At 30.7% G+C, this 15,595-nt stretch overlaps 1 protein-coding gene across 1 annotated transcript in view; it reads right to left on the minus strand.

Moving 5' to 3' along the window:
- LOC117179056 (facilitated trehalose transporter Tret1-like) overlaps positions 1 to 10,483 on the minus strand; it is a 12,490-nt gene extending 2,007 nt beyond the window's left edge. The window contains exon 1 of the mRNA XM_033370693.1: positions 10,232 to 10,483. Coding sequence (XP_033226584.1) covers positions 10,232 to 10,370 — 139 coding nt within the window. The 5' untranslated portion in view covers positions 10,371 to 10,483. The remainder of the gene's footprint in view (positions 1 to 10,231) is intronic.
- Between the last annotated feature and the right edge of the window lie 5,112 nt (positions 10,484 to 15,595).

The following is a 15,595-nucleotide window of genomic DNA, read 5'->3' on the forward strand; positions in this document are numbered from 1 at the left end:
ACTGGTTAGTTACTGTTACCATCGAAGTAGTTGTTGTAGCTTATACCAACTCTACTAATGAGGAGCTTCTTGTCGCAACTAACCATTTTTTTCAGTGTGCTTAAAAAATACATGAGAAAAGTATAACTAAAACTACAGGTAAAGAAAAATGTTAAATTTCTTTTTTCAATTGAGGTTGTATTCTGTAGCATATTTGGCAAAAATCTGCCTTAGAATATCCTCTGTAATTTGTATTTCAGTGGATTTTCTTGAGTTGTGGAACAATGTCAAAAAAATCATTAACCGCGCACGTAACACTACGCGGCGTTACGGTTCACTGATCCCGGCCGCATAAATTTTACCGTGCTCTGAAAAGTTCTTGTTATTGAAGGTAGCATTTGAGTTGATGAAATTTATATAATTTAATACGATAACGATTTTAAACTCCTTTTTTGGGTGTTTTATTATAATTGGTGTGTTTTTAAAACTATTTCATAACCTAACACAAACGTCTTTTTACAGACATGTATGATGCAATCCCGCTATAGAAAAAGTTTCGGGGGTGTCCCTTATCTCCTTCGTGCAATTTCAGGATTCGCCAAACCATAAACAACAAGGCCGTATGAATCATTTCTGTTGGACTTTCGTCTTACAAATTTTTTTTTTTTTGTATTTTTGCGATTTTGGTTTTATAATGGCAGAATGAAAGTGAAAATGTTTGTGCTCGAAAATGAAACTGCATAAAAGTACTGATTTTTAAGTATGTACGTTCTTATATGAAGGTAGCTATTTTAATCAAAGAAGACAAATTCCCGGTCATTTCCCGTGTCTTTCTCGGTTCGCAAACATTTTTACGGTCAATAAAAAAATAAAATTCAAACACTAAGGCTAAGCTCTTTTCCATCTAAAGTAATGAAAAAACAAACTCAAAATTAAAGCACTCTAATTAAAACTCTTCAATTTTAAACTTTTTGAATTTACATTAAAACATTTTTTAATTAAAAAACGTTGTACTCGAATGCTCAATAATTTTGACGTCCAAAATGGAAAGTAGTAAAATTTTCCAATTAAAGAAGTTTAAATGAAATTCAGATAAACTGGAAATTTAGAAGTCTTCACTTTTTAAATTAGAGTTTAAAGATTCAGATTCAATTCCAAAAATGTAAATCCACGTTATCCTTTTCAATGCTCCAAATTAAAGAAGTAATCAATGAACTGTCAAATTTTTAACATTTTATTATTTTCGGAAATTTTAAGCTTGAAACAATAGAAAATTTTTAAATTAAAATATTTTCGAATCACGCATTGCAAAGTGAATCGAATCACAACAGAAAAAGATAACAATTTAAGTTATTATTTTAAAAGCTGTTAAAATTGAAATTCGACAGATTTTTCCTCTAAAGATTTATAAATTTACCTGTCAAGAAATAAATTCTACAAAATATATTGTCTTAAGGCACCTGATGGCACTTCGTCCAAAAGCTTTTATGTCTCTTTGAAAGATAAATGATTGCTTTTTTTTCGGCATTTTCGTAACGCCCGGTAACACCTTGTTACGCAACGCATAACCTATAAACCACATGTCCGAATGCGAACTGAAGCGATTGACCTGCGACATTTTTGTTACTGACTGAAAATGGCTGAAGCAGATAACACGCTGCGGCCAAGGATACTGCCCGCTTTACATACACTACTGCGTTGTTGTGGTGTGGCTTCGCTGACCAAGCAGTGTCACTCTCTTGCCCTCTTGGACCACCTTGTCCTCTATACCGGTAACTTTTCTTGCGGGACTGCAGTGTATATATAATGAGATTGCAGGAACTTGCATGTTGGTGGCGGTAGTGATATCCTGTTTAGTAAAGGGTGGCGAAAACATTTTACGGAGTTTGTGTGGAAGGTGTGAGTGGAGTGTGAGCGTGGCAGCCTAGGAGTAAATTAGTATTGTAAGGTTTAAATTGGTGATTTAAAAATTAATTTTCATAGTAGTTTTGGGGTGGGATTTTGCTATATAGGGAAAGTCAGGTTAGTTTGGCAAGGGATCGGGGGATTTTTTAGTTAGGAGTTTGGGCCTTCGAGGGGGACAAGGCTGGTTCGTGTACTATTGTGGGGTGTTGAGGGAAAGAAAAGGGTGTGTGCAGGGGCTTTAAGGAGTGGAATTAAGTGGGATAAAGGGGAAATTTATGTTGGGAGGCAGCAACAGTCTTGAGAGACATCTGTAGGTTGCAGAAGGTACTGCATGGATCGATCCCAGTTATCGACGGAAGAGCGATACTTGACGAAGCGGGAAGTGGTCAGCGAGAGTATTGGCAATGCTGGTAGTGAACTGGACGGGGAAGAAATCTGCCACACACCACGGAGGACAACTGTAAGTGGCTCGTTGTTTAGGTGGCGCCTCGGGGGTAGGGAAAAGGCAGAACACGAAAAGCGAGAAGGTGAGGGAGAAAACGTCTAGCGCAAGTAAGGGGGAGGATCTTCTGAAGAGGAAGAGAGACAACCAAGAAAGTCCGTTTCAAAAAATCGTAGGACCACGTAGGTCAAACCCCCCCCCCCCCCCTAATAGGGGGCTAGCCGGAGAAGGAGGCTCTTGGGGTGTTGACAAGCATTGTCAGTGATTTGAGGAAAGACAGAAGGGGTGCTATGGAGTACATGGAAAATATGCGGGAGGACCTGAGACTCATAGATGAGAAATGGGTATCGGTAAGAAAGGAAAAAGAAGTTAAAATGAAGTAGCTGAGAGAAGAAATTAGGGCGGGTAGGAAATGGCGGACATAAAGCTTGATAAAGTGATGAACAACTCGGAAATAGAAGTAGGTGATAGAAGGGAGGGCGAGAAGAAAGGTCTTTGGGAGAGTGTAGATGATATGATAGAAAAGAAAGTTGGAGAGCGTAGAAATGAAAAGGACGAGAGAGCGGATAGGGAAATGATAAAGGGCAATGGAGCTAAGAGTGGAGAGAAAAGAGAATGTAGACAGGAGAAATGATATTGCGGTAAGAGGATCGAAGTTAAAAGCGGAGAAGAAATGGAGTTTGTGGAAAAGGTGGAGTGAATAGAGCGAGAAGGCAAGGAAGAGAGCGTAAACACAAGTGAGGGGGAGGATCTCCTGAAGAGGAACAGAGAGCCTATTTCAAAAACAAACCACGACTATAATTTGTATAGGCTGACTGCAGTCGCTTATGAAGAAAATATTTTTTATGATGTAATGCATGATATAAATTACATCAGTAAAAATTCTACCTTCTACATTAATGACTTTTCGGACCAAATATGGTAGGTGCCACTCCAGAACATAACTTAAACATTTTTGTTTAAAAAATTCAAAAATCTTCAACCTGTAGTTTTTGTAGTAATCTTCTTATTTTTTTTTAATAGCGCCATTACTATCTACAAAATATATTTTGCTCTTCGAAATCATTTGAACCGCTTTTGAGTAAAATCCTGTTAAAAAAAAAGCAAGATTCCAACTACCAAATTTGGACCACAAAGAATAAACGAAAACCAAAAATCCTATTGTAATATGAAAAGAAAAACAAAAAAATAAAATAAAATTTTCGGACAAAAATAAGAAAGAGGAAAGAAAAATGAGAAGGCAGCCAACCACATCCGCTTCCTTCTCTTTTTCTTTCTTTCGTCTTTTTTATTTTTATTATCATCAAATTACAATAAAATAAAATAAAAAACATAAATAAATAAATTTGCATTATCAACGTTTCGGTACTCGTACCCTTCTTGCCGAAACGTTGGTAATGCAAATTTACTTATTTATGTTTTTTATTTTATTTTATTGTAATTTGATGATAATGAAAATAAAAAAGACGAAAGAAAGAAAAAGAGAAGGAATGGGGTGTGGTTGGCTGCCTTCTCATTTTTCTTTCCTCTTTTTTATTTTTGTCCGAAAATTTTATTTTATTTTTTTGTTTTTTTTTTCAGATTACAGTAGGATTTTTGGTTTTCGTTTATTCGTTGTGGTCCAAATTTGGTCGTTGGATTCTTGTTTTTTTAACAGGATTTTACATCAATTTGATTATTGGACGTTAAATGGGATTTTTAATTTGGATTTTGGTCTAATTTAAATTTCGTAAACTTTCGCTTTTGAGTAAAACTTAGTTTTCATTTATTTTTTTCTCCATTACTCCACTAAAAAACGCAATTTTAACGTTATCTCAATGTCCAATTCTATCTCACATGGAAACGAACTCATGCCATCAATTTTGGCTCTTTAAGTATCATCGAAAAATTTAATAGAAAAAATATTCTTTGTTAATTCTTTAAACAAATTATGCCTATTCCTGGAAAAATGGCCAAACTCTTAACTTTTTATAAAACCTGTTCAAATAATTTATAATTCCTGGATACTATTAAAGTAACTTAGGAATGTGTGATTGGAAAGACATCCTTAGTAGATGATAAATTCATACTTTCAATTTTTGTAGATTTATTACAGTTTTTAAATGGATTTCCATCTTTCGAGATACCCTGAATCCGAAAATCAAGTTTTCACGATTACGTCTGTCTGTCTGTCCAGGCGTCCGTCCGCCTGTCCGTAAACACGATAACTCTCAAAAAAATAAATGAATCAAATCGATCCTTAGCACAGAATTTTTAGTATCTGAAGGATAGAACGAGTTTGTTAGTCAGCCATTTTGGATAAAAATACAAAAAGTTAGAACATTTTCAAATTTTTTGTAACTATTTTTTTTAATTTAAAAATTTTATGTAAGACTAATCATAGTTCATAGAAAGTTAAACACTTTATTCTAATGTCTTTTTTCGATGAAGAGAAAATTCTCCGACTTACATCATTTTCAAAATTTGTTTAATCAATCGAAAATCAAAATTTTAACCCAAACAACGCACGATATGAAAACAAGTCAAACAAGAAGAATATTGCTTTTTGAAAGCTCTACAAGATTATCATAACTACTTTTTCTATTCGATTAGGAAATCAAACATTCAAATTTTGATTGCACAAAAAATAACAAAACAAAAAATTAAAAATTTGTGGAAACGCGACCAAAGTTAAGAAAAAAAAGATTGAACAAAACCTGTTTACAAATGTCTTTCGAAAATCGATCACGCAACTCGAGTGTCACGATGAGAATGTGTACCTCAAAACCTACAGAGCTTTGAGAAACCTAATTATTAACTATACTTGGTTTAGTAGAAAATTCAGAATATAAGGACGCATACAAATACTGCGATCTAAAAGAGGTCTATTTGATAAAGCTTTATTCAAGCATTCTAAATGCAAAATATAAATATCCGAGCGCGAAGCGCGAGGTTCAATTGCGTCCTCGCGCGAAGCGCGAGGTAACCCATTTTCGAACTCGAAGCACGAGAATCATCAGACGCGCCCTCTAGGGGCGCCGAAACTTACGAGCAAAGCGAGCCGCGCGCACAGCGGGCATTGAGAATGTGCCCATAAAGCAGGCAGATTTTCTCTTCAAAAACAATTAGCTTGAAAATATAATTGAAAGAAAAATTAAATTAATTTATAAATATTATAATTGTAATGCAAATACAGCTTGCTCGCAATTTCGAGCGCGCGACTTTTCGCTTTCACGCTTCGCTCCCGAAAACATATTTATCCTGCGCTGCGCGCTCGGTTTTTGTATTTGTCACATATTTTTGCAAAAACCTTACAGAATTAAAGGTCAAGCAATTGACAAGTGTAATTTGGAGAATGTGAATTCTCTTTGTTAAAGCTCTTTCGGTTTGAACAAACATATTCTCATCACATATGTCGTGCTTTGCACTAGATTTTGTGAAAAGTGTGAAATTTTCTATCTTATGTTTAACACTTTTATGTTGCATTTATATTATGTTTATTTCTGTACTTCATTCTGGTACTGCTTATTTAGATATTGCGCAATAATGTGTGAATTTTATGTTTCAAGATTTGTTCCTTATTTTGCACTACACTTAAGTCCTGCAAGAAAAGTTCCCGTTATAGAGGACAAGGTGGTCCAAGGGGACGAGAGAGTGACACTGCTTGGTCAGCGGAGCGACAGTTTATCGTGTCGTCTGCTTCAGTTATTTTCAGCCAGTGGCAAAAATGTCGCATGACATTCGCTTCAGTTCGCTTTCAGTCACTCAGTGTTTAGTTAATGCTCTGCGCAACCAGGTGTAACCAGACATTACGAAATTTTCGAAGGAAAACAAGATTAAGTGTTTATCTTTTGAAGAGAATAAGCTTTTAGATGAAGTGAAGTAATATGCCTCCAAACAGTTCAATGTTAACGGCTTTTAAGCTAATGAGTTAAATTGTTATCTTTTTCAATTATGATACCATTCACTTTCTATGCGTAATTCGAAAATCTTTTAATTCAAAAATTTCACATTTTAGATTTTTATTTTAAAGCTGACATTTTTAATTTAAAGAATTTCAAAATGCAGACTTGAAGACATAAACAATTAAAAATTAAAAGCGTTTGAAGTGAAAATTTTGGTATAAAATACATTCATCTCTTACTATTTATTACTCATTAAAATATTTAGAAGTTCTAAAAATACATTTTTTAAACTTTTCGAGGATGTTTTACCTATTTGAAATTAATATAATGTAATTTCTGATTTACAAAGTGTTGAGTAAAAAATTTTAATTTTTCAATTTTCAATGTCTCCAGCTTAAAATTGCTAAAAATAATAAAATTTTGAAAATTCTAAAGTTTACTAATGAGCATTGAAAATAATGACGGGGATTTATATATTTGAAATTGCATCTACTTTTAGTGCTTTGATTTGTATTTTGTTTTTATTACTTCAAATGAAAAAATGTTTAGCTTTAAAATTCGAATTTTTTTATTACCAGGAAATGACATTAAACCAAAATTGCAAAAATACAGAAAAAAATATATTTTAAGATGGAATTTCAACAGAAATGATTCATATGGCCTTGATTGTTTATGGTTTGGAGAATGCGGAGATCGTTCAAAGGAAAAATTGTTTATCTGCTTCCCTGAAAATACGTATGTCTTTTCATTTTTTTTGCCTATTGTGTCAGTTTTACAAAAATTGTATTCTTAATTTATTTTTTTACGATTAAAAGAAAATCTATTTGTCCTATCTAAAAATAATTAGACACAAATTTTAAAATCCCTTTTGAATGAACATTTTTGTCAATATTTTTTTCTTTCGTATATTCTATCGTTTTTCAAAAAATGTATTTTATTATTTTGTCAAATTTAAGCAAAACCTATCGTTTAAAAAAATTATTGAAAAAAATTTGCAATTAATTTTACAGACCAAAAATATATTTTTTAATTAATTAAACTTTCATTGAAGTAGTTAATTTTTTAACCAGAAAATATGAATTCTCAACATTCCTTGTAATTTTCACACTTTAAGCAAAACAGATTTTAATTTTTAATAAAAATATTAAACTAAGCCAAGTAACAAACGAATGTTCTACCCAGAAGATTTATTTTCTATAAAAATGAATTTTTATAAATAATCATCAATGAATTACTTAAATTTTAAGCTAGGAAGGATAAAGATTTTATTTCAAATGTCAATTTGAACCAAAATTCGAATAGTTATACTTCTAGTACAAAAAAATAATTTTTAATTTAAAAAAAAAAATAAATTTCAACGGAATAGTTCAATTTTTAAAGAAAGAGATGAATTTTTGACTAGAAAAGATCAACTTTAAGTTAAAAATATCAATTGCCAAAAATTGGATAAATAAAAAAATAAAATTTCAAGAAAAGATTTAAACATTCAAAGAAGATTGATTTTTTTTCAATGAAATAGTTACATTTTCAATTAAACAAGTGAATCTTTATAACAACAAAAAACGTTTAATAATCTATGTAATATTTGATATTTTAATCAAAACAGAGAAAAAAGAATTTTTTACAAACTGCATGAATTTTCGACCAACTGTTTCAATTTTAATTAGTAAAGTTCAACCTTTAATTTAATATATCAATTTTTACCCAAAAATGAAACAGAGAAGCTGTTGGTGTAAAAATTATTCTTAATATTTTGAAAGGCACACTTATTTTTAAAGAATTAGTTAAATTTAAAAAAAAAAGATATAATTTTTCAATTAATTTGATGAATCTTGAAATAAAAAAATGAATTTTCAAGAAACAAATTAAATATTCAATCCAAAAGATAATTTTTAAACCAAGAAGATTAAGTTTCAAAAAATGGAATGGTTTCATTTTCAACATTTTCAATATAAAAAATGTATTCTTAATTTGGACAGAAAAAAAACTAGTTTTTAACGTAATAGCTAGTTTTTCAACTACATTGATGAATTTTAAACTAGGAAATATCAACTCTCAATATGAAATGTACATTTTTAATGAAAAAATGAATCCCTAATTGAAAAAAAATTAACGAAATATTTCTATCTTTTAACAAAGAGATGAATCTGCTTCGGAAAAAATTCATTTTTTTTTTAATGATTCAAGTTTAAACCAAATATATTTTTGATGTTAGTTTGTCCCGGTGATTATATTAATAATTTTGATGTTAATTTTTTCTCTACATGATCTATAATCGATATTTCTTTAATATTGATCGAAAATTGTCAAAAAAAAATGCTCCCTAGCTCCTCTGGGGATTGAGCCCGGGTCTTTCAGATTTAAACCAAATAGTTTATTTTTCAACATCAAAAGATGAATCTTCAACAATCCATTTAATTTTTTATATTTTAATCAAAAAAAAGAATTTTTAACAAACTTATGACATTTTTGAGAAAATAGTAAAACTTTTTAACCAAATTAGATAAATTCGAAACCAAAAATATAATAGTAAAATTAAAAAAAAAAATAGTTTTGAACATTCTTATCGGGCTGTATTAATTAATTAAAAATTTTGTCATCAAAAAACGTACCTACTTATTTGCTACCTCTAAAAAATACTAAATTTGTTACTACTAAAAGTCTTAAAAATAACAATAAAGATTAAATTTCCTTAAAAAAAAAGAATTTTCAATAAAATAGTTCAACTTTAAAAATGAAATGATAAATCTTGTCTTATACAATTAATTTTTAAGAAAAAAGGTTAAAATTCAACGCAAAAGATCATTTTCTAACCAAAAAGACTAATATTCTAAAAATGGAATGTGAAATTATCGTCCAACGAGATGTATCTTCCAACGATGAAATTAATTTTTAATGATCCATGTGATATAAATTGGTGTTACATTTTAATTTTTTTTTAAAGTTGCAAAAAAACGTTAAATTTCAACATTCAACCCAAGATATGATTTTTTAACCCCAGAGGATAATTTTGTAAAAATGAAATAATTAAAATTTCCACCAAACAAATAAATCTTCAATAAAAAAAATTAATTTTTAAGATATCAGTTTAATATTTAACCAAGTAGTTAAATTTTTAACCAAACAATTAGATTTTCAAACAAATACTAGAATGTATAACTAAGCGAGATGCATTCCGAACATAAACTATAATGATGGACTTTTCAAACAAAACTAATTGGATTTTCATAATCTATTTCAAATTTCTCATCAAGAAACGTACTGATATATTGCTACTAGAAATAAGTTCTGAAAATAACGAAATGATTGCAATTCAAATGTGTTGTCACTGATAAAAGCTATGCAAAAAAGAAAAATAAAACCAAAAAATGATCGAGTCCTTGATCATTTAAAAACATAAATTATCTGATTATTTAAAATATAATTTAAAATCCAATTAAAAATTTAATTTTTAGCTTTTATCAAACTATTAAGGAATTCAGGTTATATTCCACAAACCGGCCCAAAGCACGTGCCGTGACAGATAGTGAAAGCAAAAGCAGGTTTTCCTGAATAAAACAATATGAGTGACCGCATTTATAAAATAAATATATGGTAAAGAATTTTAAATTTTATAAGATTTTCTGACCTTTTTTTATTTAAATATTAGGGGAAACCTTCCTACAGTGAATAGTGCAACCCACAGTAGAAAATAATTAATTAAAAATACTAAATTGTGTAAAATAATTAATTCAATTTCATTAATATTGAAGATAATATATGTGCTAATATCTTAAAATTAAAATTAATTATTTCTCTTCCATTTGTGCTTTTAATTAACTATTATCCACTGCGGGTTGCATTATCCACTGTAGGAAGGTTTTTTTTTACATAAAGCACAAACCTTTTTTTCTGGTAATTAGCATTGTTGAAAACTAATTAAAACGGAAAGTACATAATTTTTTTAAACAAGTTAAAAAATGAAATGTCTGATTAAAATTATTTTCTTTTTTTAGAGAATATTTTAGATTTTCTTACTTACCACAAATGCCAGCAGTGTACTGCAGAAATCGACTTCCTTCATCCTTGACTCGCTTTAAATCGTTTTCTTGTTCACTTATTTTCAATTCTTCATTAATATTGTAGCTATTAATTCGAAAAATCCAATTTGTGATCTTCATTTTCTAATCGGAATTTTATTTCACTTAAACGTTAAAAAATCATAAATGTTAAATTTCCAAATATAAACTAATTCTGGAAACATTTTTCAGAACAGATTAAAAAAAGCACGTGCGTGCCTCTCTCCTGTCGTAAGAAGACTAATCATGGACGAAGTTTCATTCTTCTGACAATCGCTTTAAAGTTTAATTTAATTTCTGAATTTAAAAGAATGTTTTCAGGTCACTGTCTCACCAAATTATGAGTTTAATTTTTATACGTTATATCAAACATATATTGAATAAAAAATCGGCTTAAAAATGTCAAAATTTTATCAAACATTAGAGTTTGAATACGGTCTAAAAAATTGCTTATCTATGAAAATTATGCCGCGATAAGAGACATTTGTCAAAGGAGTATTCCAAAATAGAATGAACATGTGACAATAAATATCTAGAAAAAAATCTACAAATTTGTTCCTTATTATTATTTGATGGGATTTGTAGTTTTTGTTTTAATTCTTAAAAATAACATTAATAATATGAAAAATAAAATTTTTGGAAAAAAACAACAGGAAATATGAAAAAAATTGAACAGACAAAAGTTGGCTACCCAAAAAAAACTACAAATTTATTAAGAAAATTTTTTTGATAAGTTGAGTAGTGCAAGAAAAATAGCTAAAAGCCTTTCATCGAAAAAAGATTTGAAAATTTTTTACAAATTATTTTTCGATAGAACGGGTAGTTTGTAGTTTAATCGTAAAAAATTACATAAAAAAATTTAATTTTTGTAGAAAAACAAGTTTGTTTTAAAACTTGTTTTCAAGGCGCGCACTTTTTTAATTTATAAAAGCAAGACAATGAAAATATGTTAGTTTCAATATAAATACACATTAGGAAATTTATTATTAATGATACATTTATTATAATGATGAATTTGTCAGGGTATCTTGCGAATAAATATTAATGCTAATGAAGGAACAAATCCTTTAGTAATAATAAAAAAAAACATTAGCGTAACATATATAATCATATAATAGAATTTAGCATAATATCTAACAGTGCACATTTTAGACAAATTTTAATCAAGCGGGAAGCACGAGATACGTTATGAGACTGCGTTCGTTAAAGCCAAAGGAGCATTAACCAAAGAGAATTCACAATCACCAACTTACAGTAGTGAATGCTTTGACCTTTAATTTCAAAAGGTGGAAGCACAAATGCGGGGGAAGTATAAAGTCATGAAACTGTGCCCACGCGCCTTTATTTTGTTATGCAAGAGTACAGTTGAAAATAATTCTCTCCGGTTTAAACTTTTTTTTTGTTCTGAAAATTAACTTTTTAAATTGAAAATTCAAAAATTCAGTTTTTGGTTCATAATTCCTTTTGAGTTAAAAACTTGACTATAGAGAAGTCTTTGGTATTTCAAGAGCCGCGAAAACTAAACATTTGCGAATTTCAAGACTGGAGGGGGGGGCCCGCACCTCTACCGCGAGTCTTCAGGTGATTTTTGTCAAGCCACGTTCATTGGGTGCCCCGGCCTTCTATTCATGCGCGCACTGTATGCATGTGTACGCATTCGCGCATTATGCATGTCAGTTTTTTAAAGATTTTTTTGTTGACGTACGAGAAGGAAATCAAATATTGTGAAAATCTATCTTTTTCAGTTGAAATTATTAACGGTTTAGTTGAAAAATAGTCTTTTTTGAAGAAAATTAATCCTGCTAGTTGAAATTTCATATTTTGAAACTCAAAATGCAATTTCTTGATTGCAAATTAATCAGTTTCGGTTAAGGATTACACTATTTGAATTTTTTTTTATTTAGAAATAACACCCTTCATTTCTTGTTGACAATTAACTTTATCAGCTGAATATTTAACTATTCTATTTTCGATTGACCACGTCATTCATTTAAATTAAGATTCATGTATTTTGTTGAAAAAATTTAGTTTTTGATAACCTGTGAAATTTTTTGGTAAGAAATGTATTTCAAAATTCGGCTAGTTCGAGAATTCAATTAAGTTTCTGAAACATTATCTTTTGAAAGAAAATAATTCTTCTTACTAGTCATGTTTTAGTTTTTGTATCCAAATGAACAAGGATCTAGCCTTCTTGCATTGCTACAAAAACAGTTATATTGTTCGAAGCAAATGTAGAATGCTTGCGGAATATTAATATTTAAAGAGTTCCTTGAGAATGTTAAATTTTTTTAAGTTACTAATTTCGCATGGTATGTCCAGTTGCGAAGTCCATCAAATGATTTGCATTGGCTATTGTTTCTTACAACTTGGTCTAGAAACTCTTCTGCTGCCTTTGTAAATTCGTGTAAAAGAATGTATAAAATAAAAATATTAAATTTACATTATCTTGTGGACGTTGCAATATGTTTGAATCTTGGAACATGAACTAGCTACAACATAAATGGTTATCAAAATTCTATAGAATTAGTAATACATACCCCGTCCAAAATCCTGCAAAAGCTTTTCAGGATTTCAAACCAGTCCGCTATTTTTTGTTCCTAATTTAGATTTTTAATCGGGACCTGTGAAATGGATGTGCAGTCAACAGTACTGACTTAAGTTTTTGTTATCAGTTGTATTAAAAAAGCAAGATTCGTTCGATATATGATGCTCGAGATTGGTAAACTTCGCATCCGGAATCTTTCAGCTCTAAATTTCTCGTGGCATCACATCCCCTCGAGAAGATATTCAAAAGTGAATCAACTATTTTCTATTCAACTAGTTGCTTTTTAACAATCTTCCAATATGGCTGACTGATTGGCTGAAATATGTCCACATGATCTTGAAAGTATCCAACCAATTTTTTTACTGCTACTTCAGATTGTTCCGTGTTTCTAATCAAATATTTGTGATGAATTCTCGTGCTTCTTCGTCGTAATAACAATGACAATAAATTTATCTTTGCATTGTTTACAAAATAGTAAAAAAAAGTTTACTTCAACGTTTCGTTGTTAGTTGTTCTTTGCAAACATCTTCATAATAAAAAAGAATTTTTTCAGTATCAACGTAGCTTCTAGAAGTGGCCTAGTTGCAGAATGAGGTTTCTGAGTTCAACGATTTGTCAATCTTACGTTCTGAGTCTAGTATCTCCTTCAGTTTTGGATTCTGCATTGCCTGAATTTCCTCCAACGACATTCCTTTAGTTTCAGGCATAATCCAAAATGTGATCACAGATCCCAAAAGTGCTGTTGTTGCAAGAAAGAAAAAGGTTGTATAGATACCAGCAGCGTTGCTTAAAATACTATAACCTGCTGTAGTTCCAAGGGCAAAGCATGATCCCATAACCATCCCACAGGCAACAGCGTTTCCTTTTACATTTATCGGAAAAAGTTCACCTTGAACAAAATAGGGAATAGTACCTTTTCCAAACTGATACACTATTTGAAAACAAACCAAAGCTACAAATGGCAGAAAACTGATAGATGAGACATCAGCCTCAAGGTACAATTCCATAAAGAAAAAAAGACCAACGCTCCCTAAGCAAAGAGAGGCTAATAGACCAGTAGACAAAAAAAGCGTTCTTCTATTAAACCTATCTATCATTACGTGAGTTCCAAAACATGCCAGTAATTCAATTCCATGAAGGATTATTACTTGAACTCCTGGATTTATAGCAAGATTACTTTTAGCAAAAATTTCCTGAGCATATGACAATATTGCTACTACCCCTGATAACAGTTGTGTCATCTTTAGGAAAAATATGATCAGCAACCCTCTACGGTTATGCCTTTTGTTTATTAACTGCCAAAAATAGGAAGTTGGTAACAGATCACTATACTTAGAGAAAACATTTAGTCGATTTAACAAAAGATGTTTTTTAATCTACTTTGTCGGGAAGATCGTGCGTCATGTGATCAATTTATAAACAAAATATTTTCTGCGAGCAACGGGACACTCCGAGTGTCAAATTTATTGCAAAACTATAGATTTTAACAACATCCATAACATTTTTAATGTTAGTACAACACTCAGTTCTCAGAGTGCAGTTTATTTTATCGTACAGGCAATCTAACCTAGGAATCCATAATTGATAAAAGAACACCAAAAAAATTTATGAAAAAAGTCTTTTTGTCAGACTTGGTGAAAGTTCGGTTTTCTAATGTTGCAAGTAATACTTCTCAAAAGTTTTAATAAATAAGAAGGGCTTTTTCAATACATTTTGTACGACCGTTGATACGACGGTTGTTAATTCAAACAAAATATTTGTTTGAATCAACACACATATTTCATTAGATGAACCCAAATATTTTGTTGGATCAACCAAAATATTTATTGTAGTCGGCTAAACTTTAGCAGCCAAAAATTTGGTTGAATCCACCAAACATTTGGCTGACCATATAGCAATGTATTTATTTGTTTGATCTAACTAAATTTTTGTTGAATCAGCCAAACTTTTGTATGAATCTATAAGAAGCTTGAACCCCACAGAATGACGAATTTTAATTCAGAAAAGATGAATTCTCATGCAAATAGGGGAGTTGTTGAACAAATTATTGAATTTTCATAAATAACAAAATCAATCATCAACCATACAATTCTATATACAAAGAATTATACTTTGAAGCTAAAATGTTTAATTTTCAATAAAATAGTTTAATTTAAGGCTCGGAAAGTAGAAGAGAACAAGCGCTCGAGCAGTAGCCAGATGTGAGGACGATGCGCATAAAACGCGAGGAAAGAGAGAACGTATTTTATTTCCACTTTCTTCGCGTTTTCTCCGGGTCATCCCCCTCCTGGCTACTGCTTGAGCGCACGTTCGGTTCTGCTTTTCGAGCCTTCACCCGAGTTGAAATATAGGTCCTGCTTAGACGCTCTTCACGCTAACATTTGTAGGGTCTAAAGTTTTAAAGTAGAGGATATTTTAATACGATTGTTGCTCTTGTAGACACAAATTTCTAAGCATTCCATTTTGGGCGTCCAAATAAGGACTTAGTTTTTGCTTCTTATTTCACACCTCACATTGTACCTTTTTGTACAAAATAAAATTATTTGAAAAACAGTAAGAAAAGTAGACCAAAACGAAGACATGGTGTTAATTGCGTAATGTTCCAAGTTATTTTGCATTATTATTCAACAAAAATTTCTTATCAACCATTGAAAATATGTTTAATTTAACACGCTTCTTACTTATTGAATAATTTGGTGGCAGCAGCAAGGTGAAGAAGGTTGAATGATGTAGCAGCAGAGCGGTCGTTTTCGATTTTGACTTTTTACCCTAAAGAGAAACG

The sequence above is a fragment of the Belonocnema kinseyi genome, chromosome 8 (assembly GCF_010883055.1).
Source record: "Belonocnema kinseyi isolate 2016_QV_RU_SX_M_011 chromosome 8, B_treatae_v1, whole genome shotgun sequence".
Taxonomy (NCBI): domain Eukaryota; kingdom Metazoa; phylum Arthropoda; class Insecta; order Hymenoptera; family Cynipidae; genus Belonocnema; species Belonocnema kinseyi.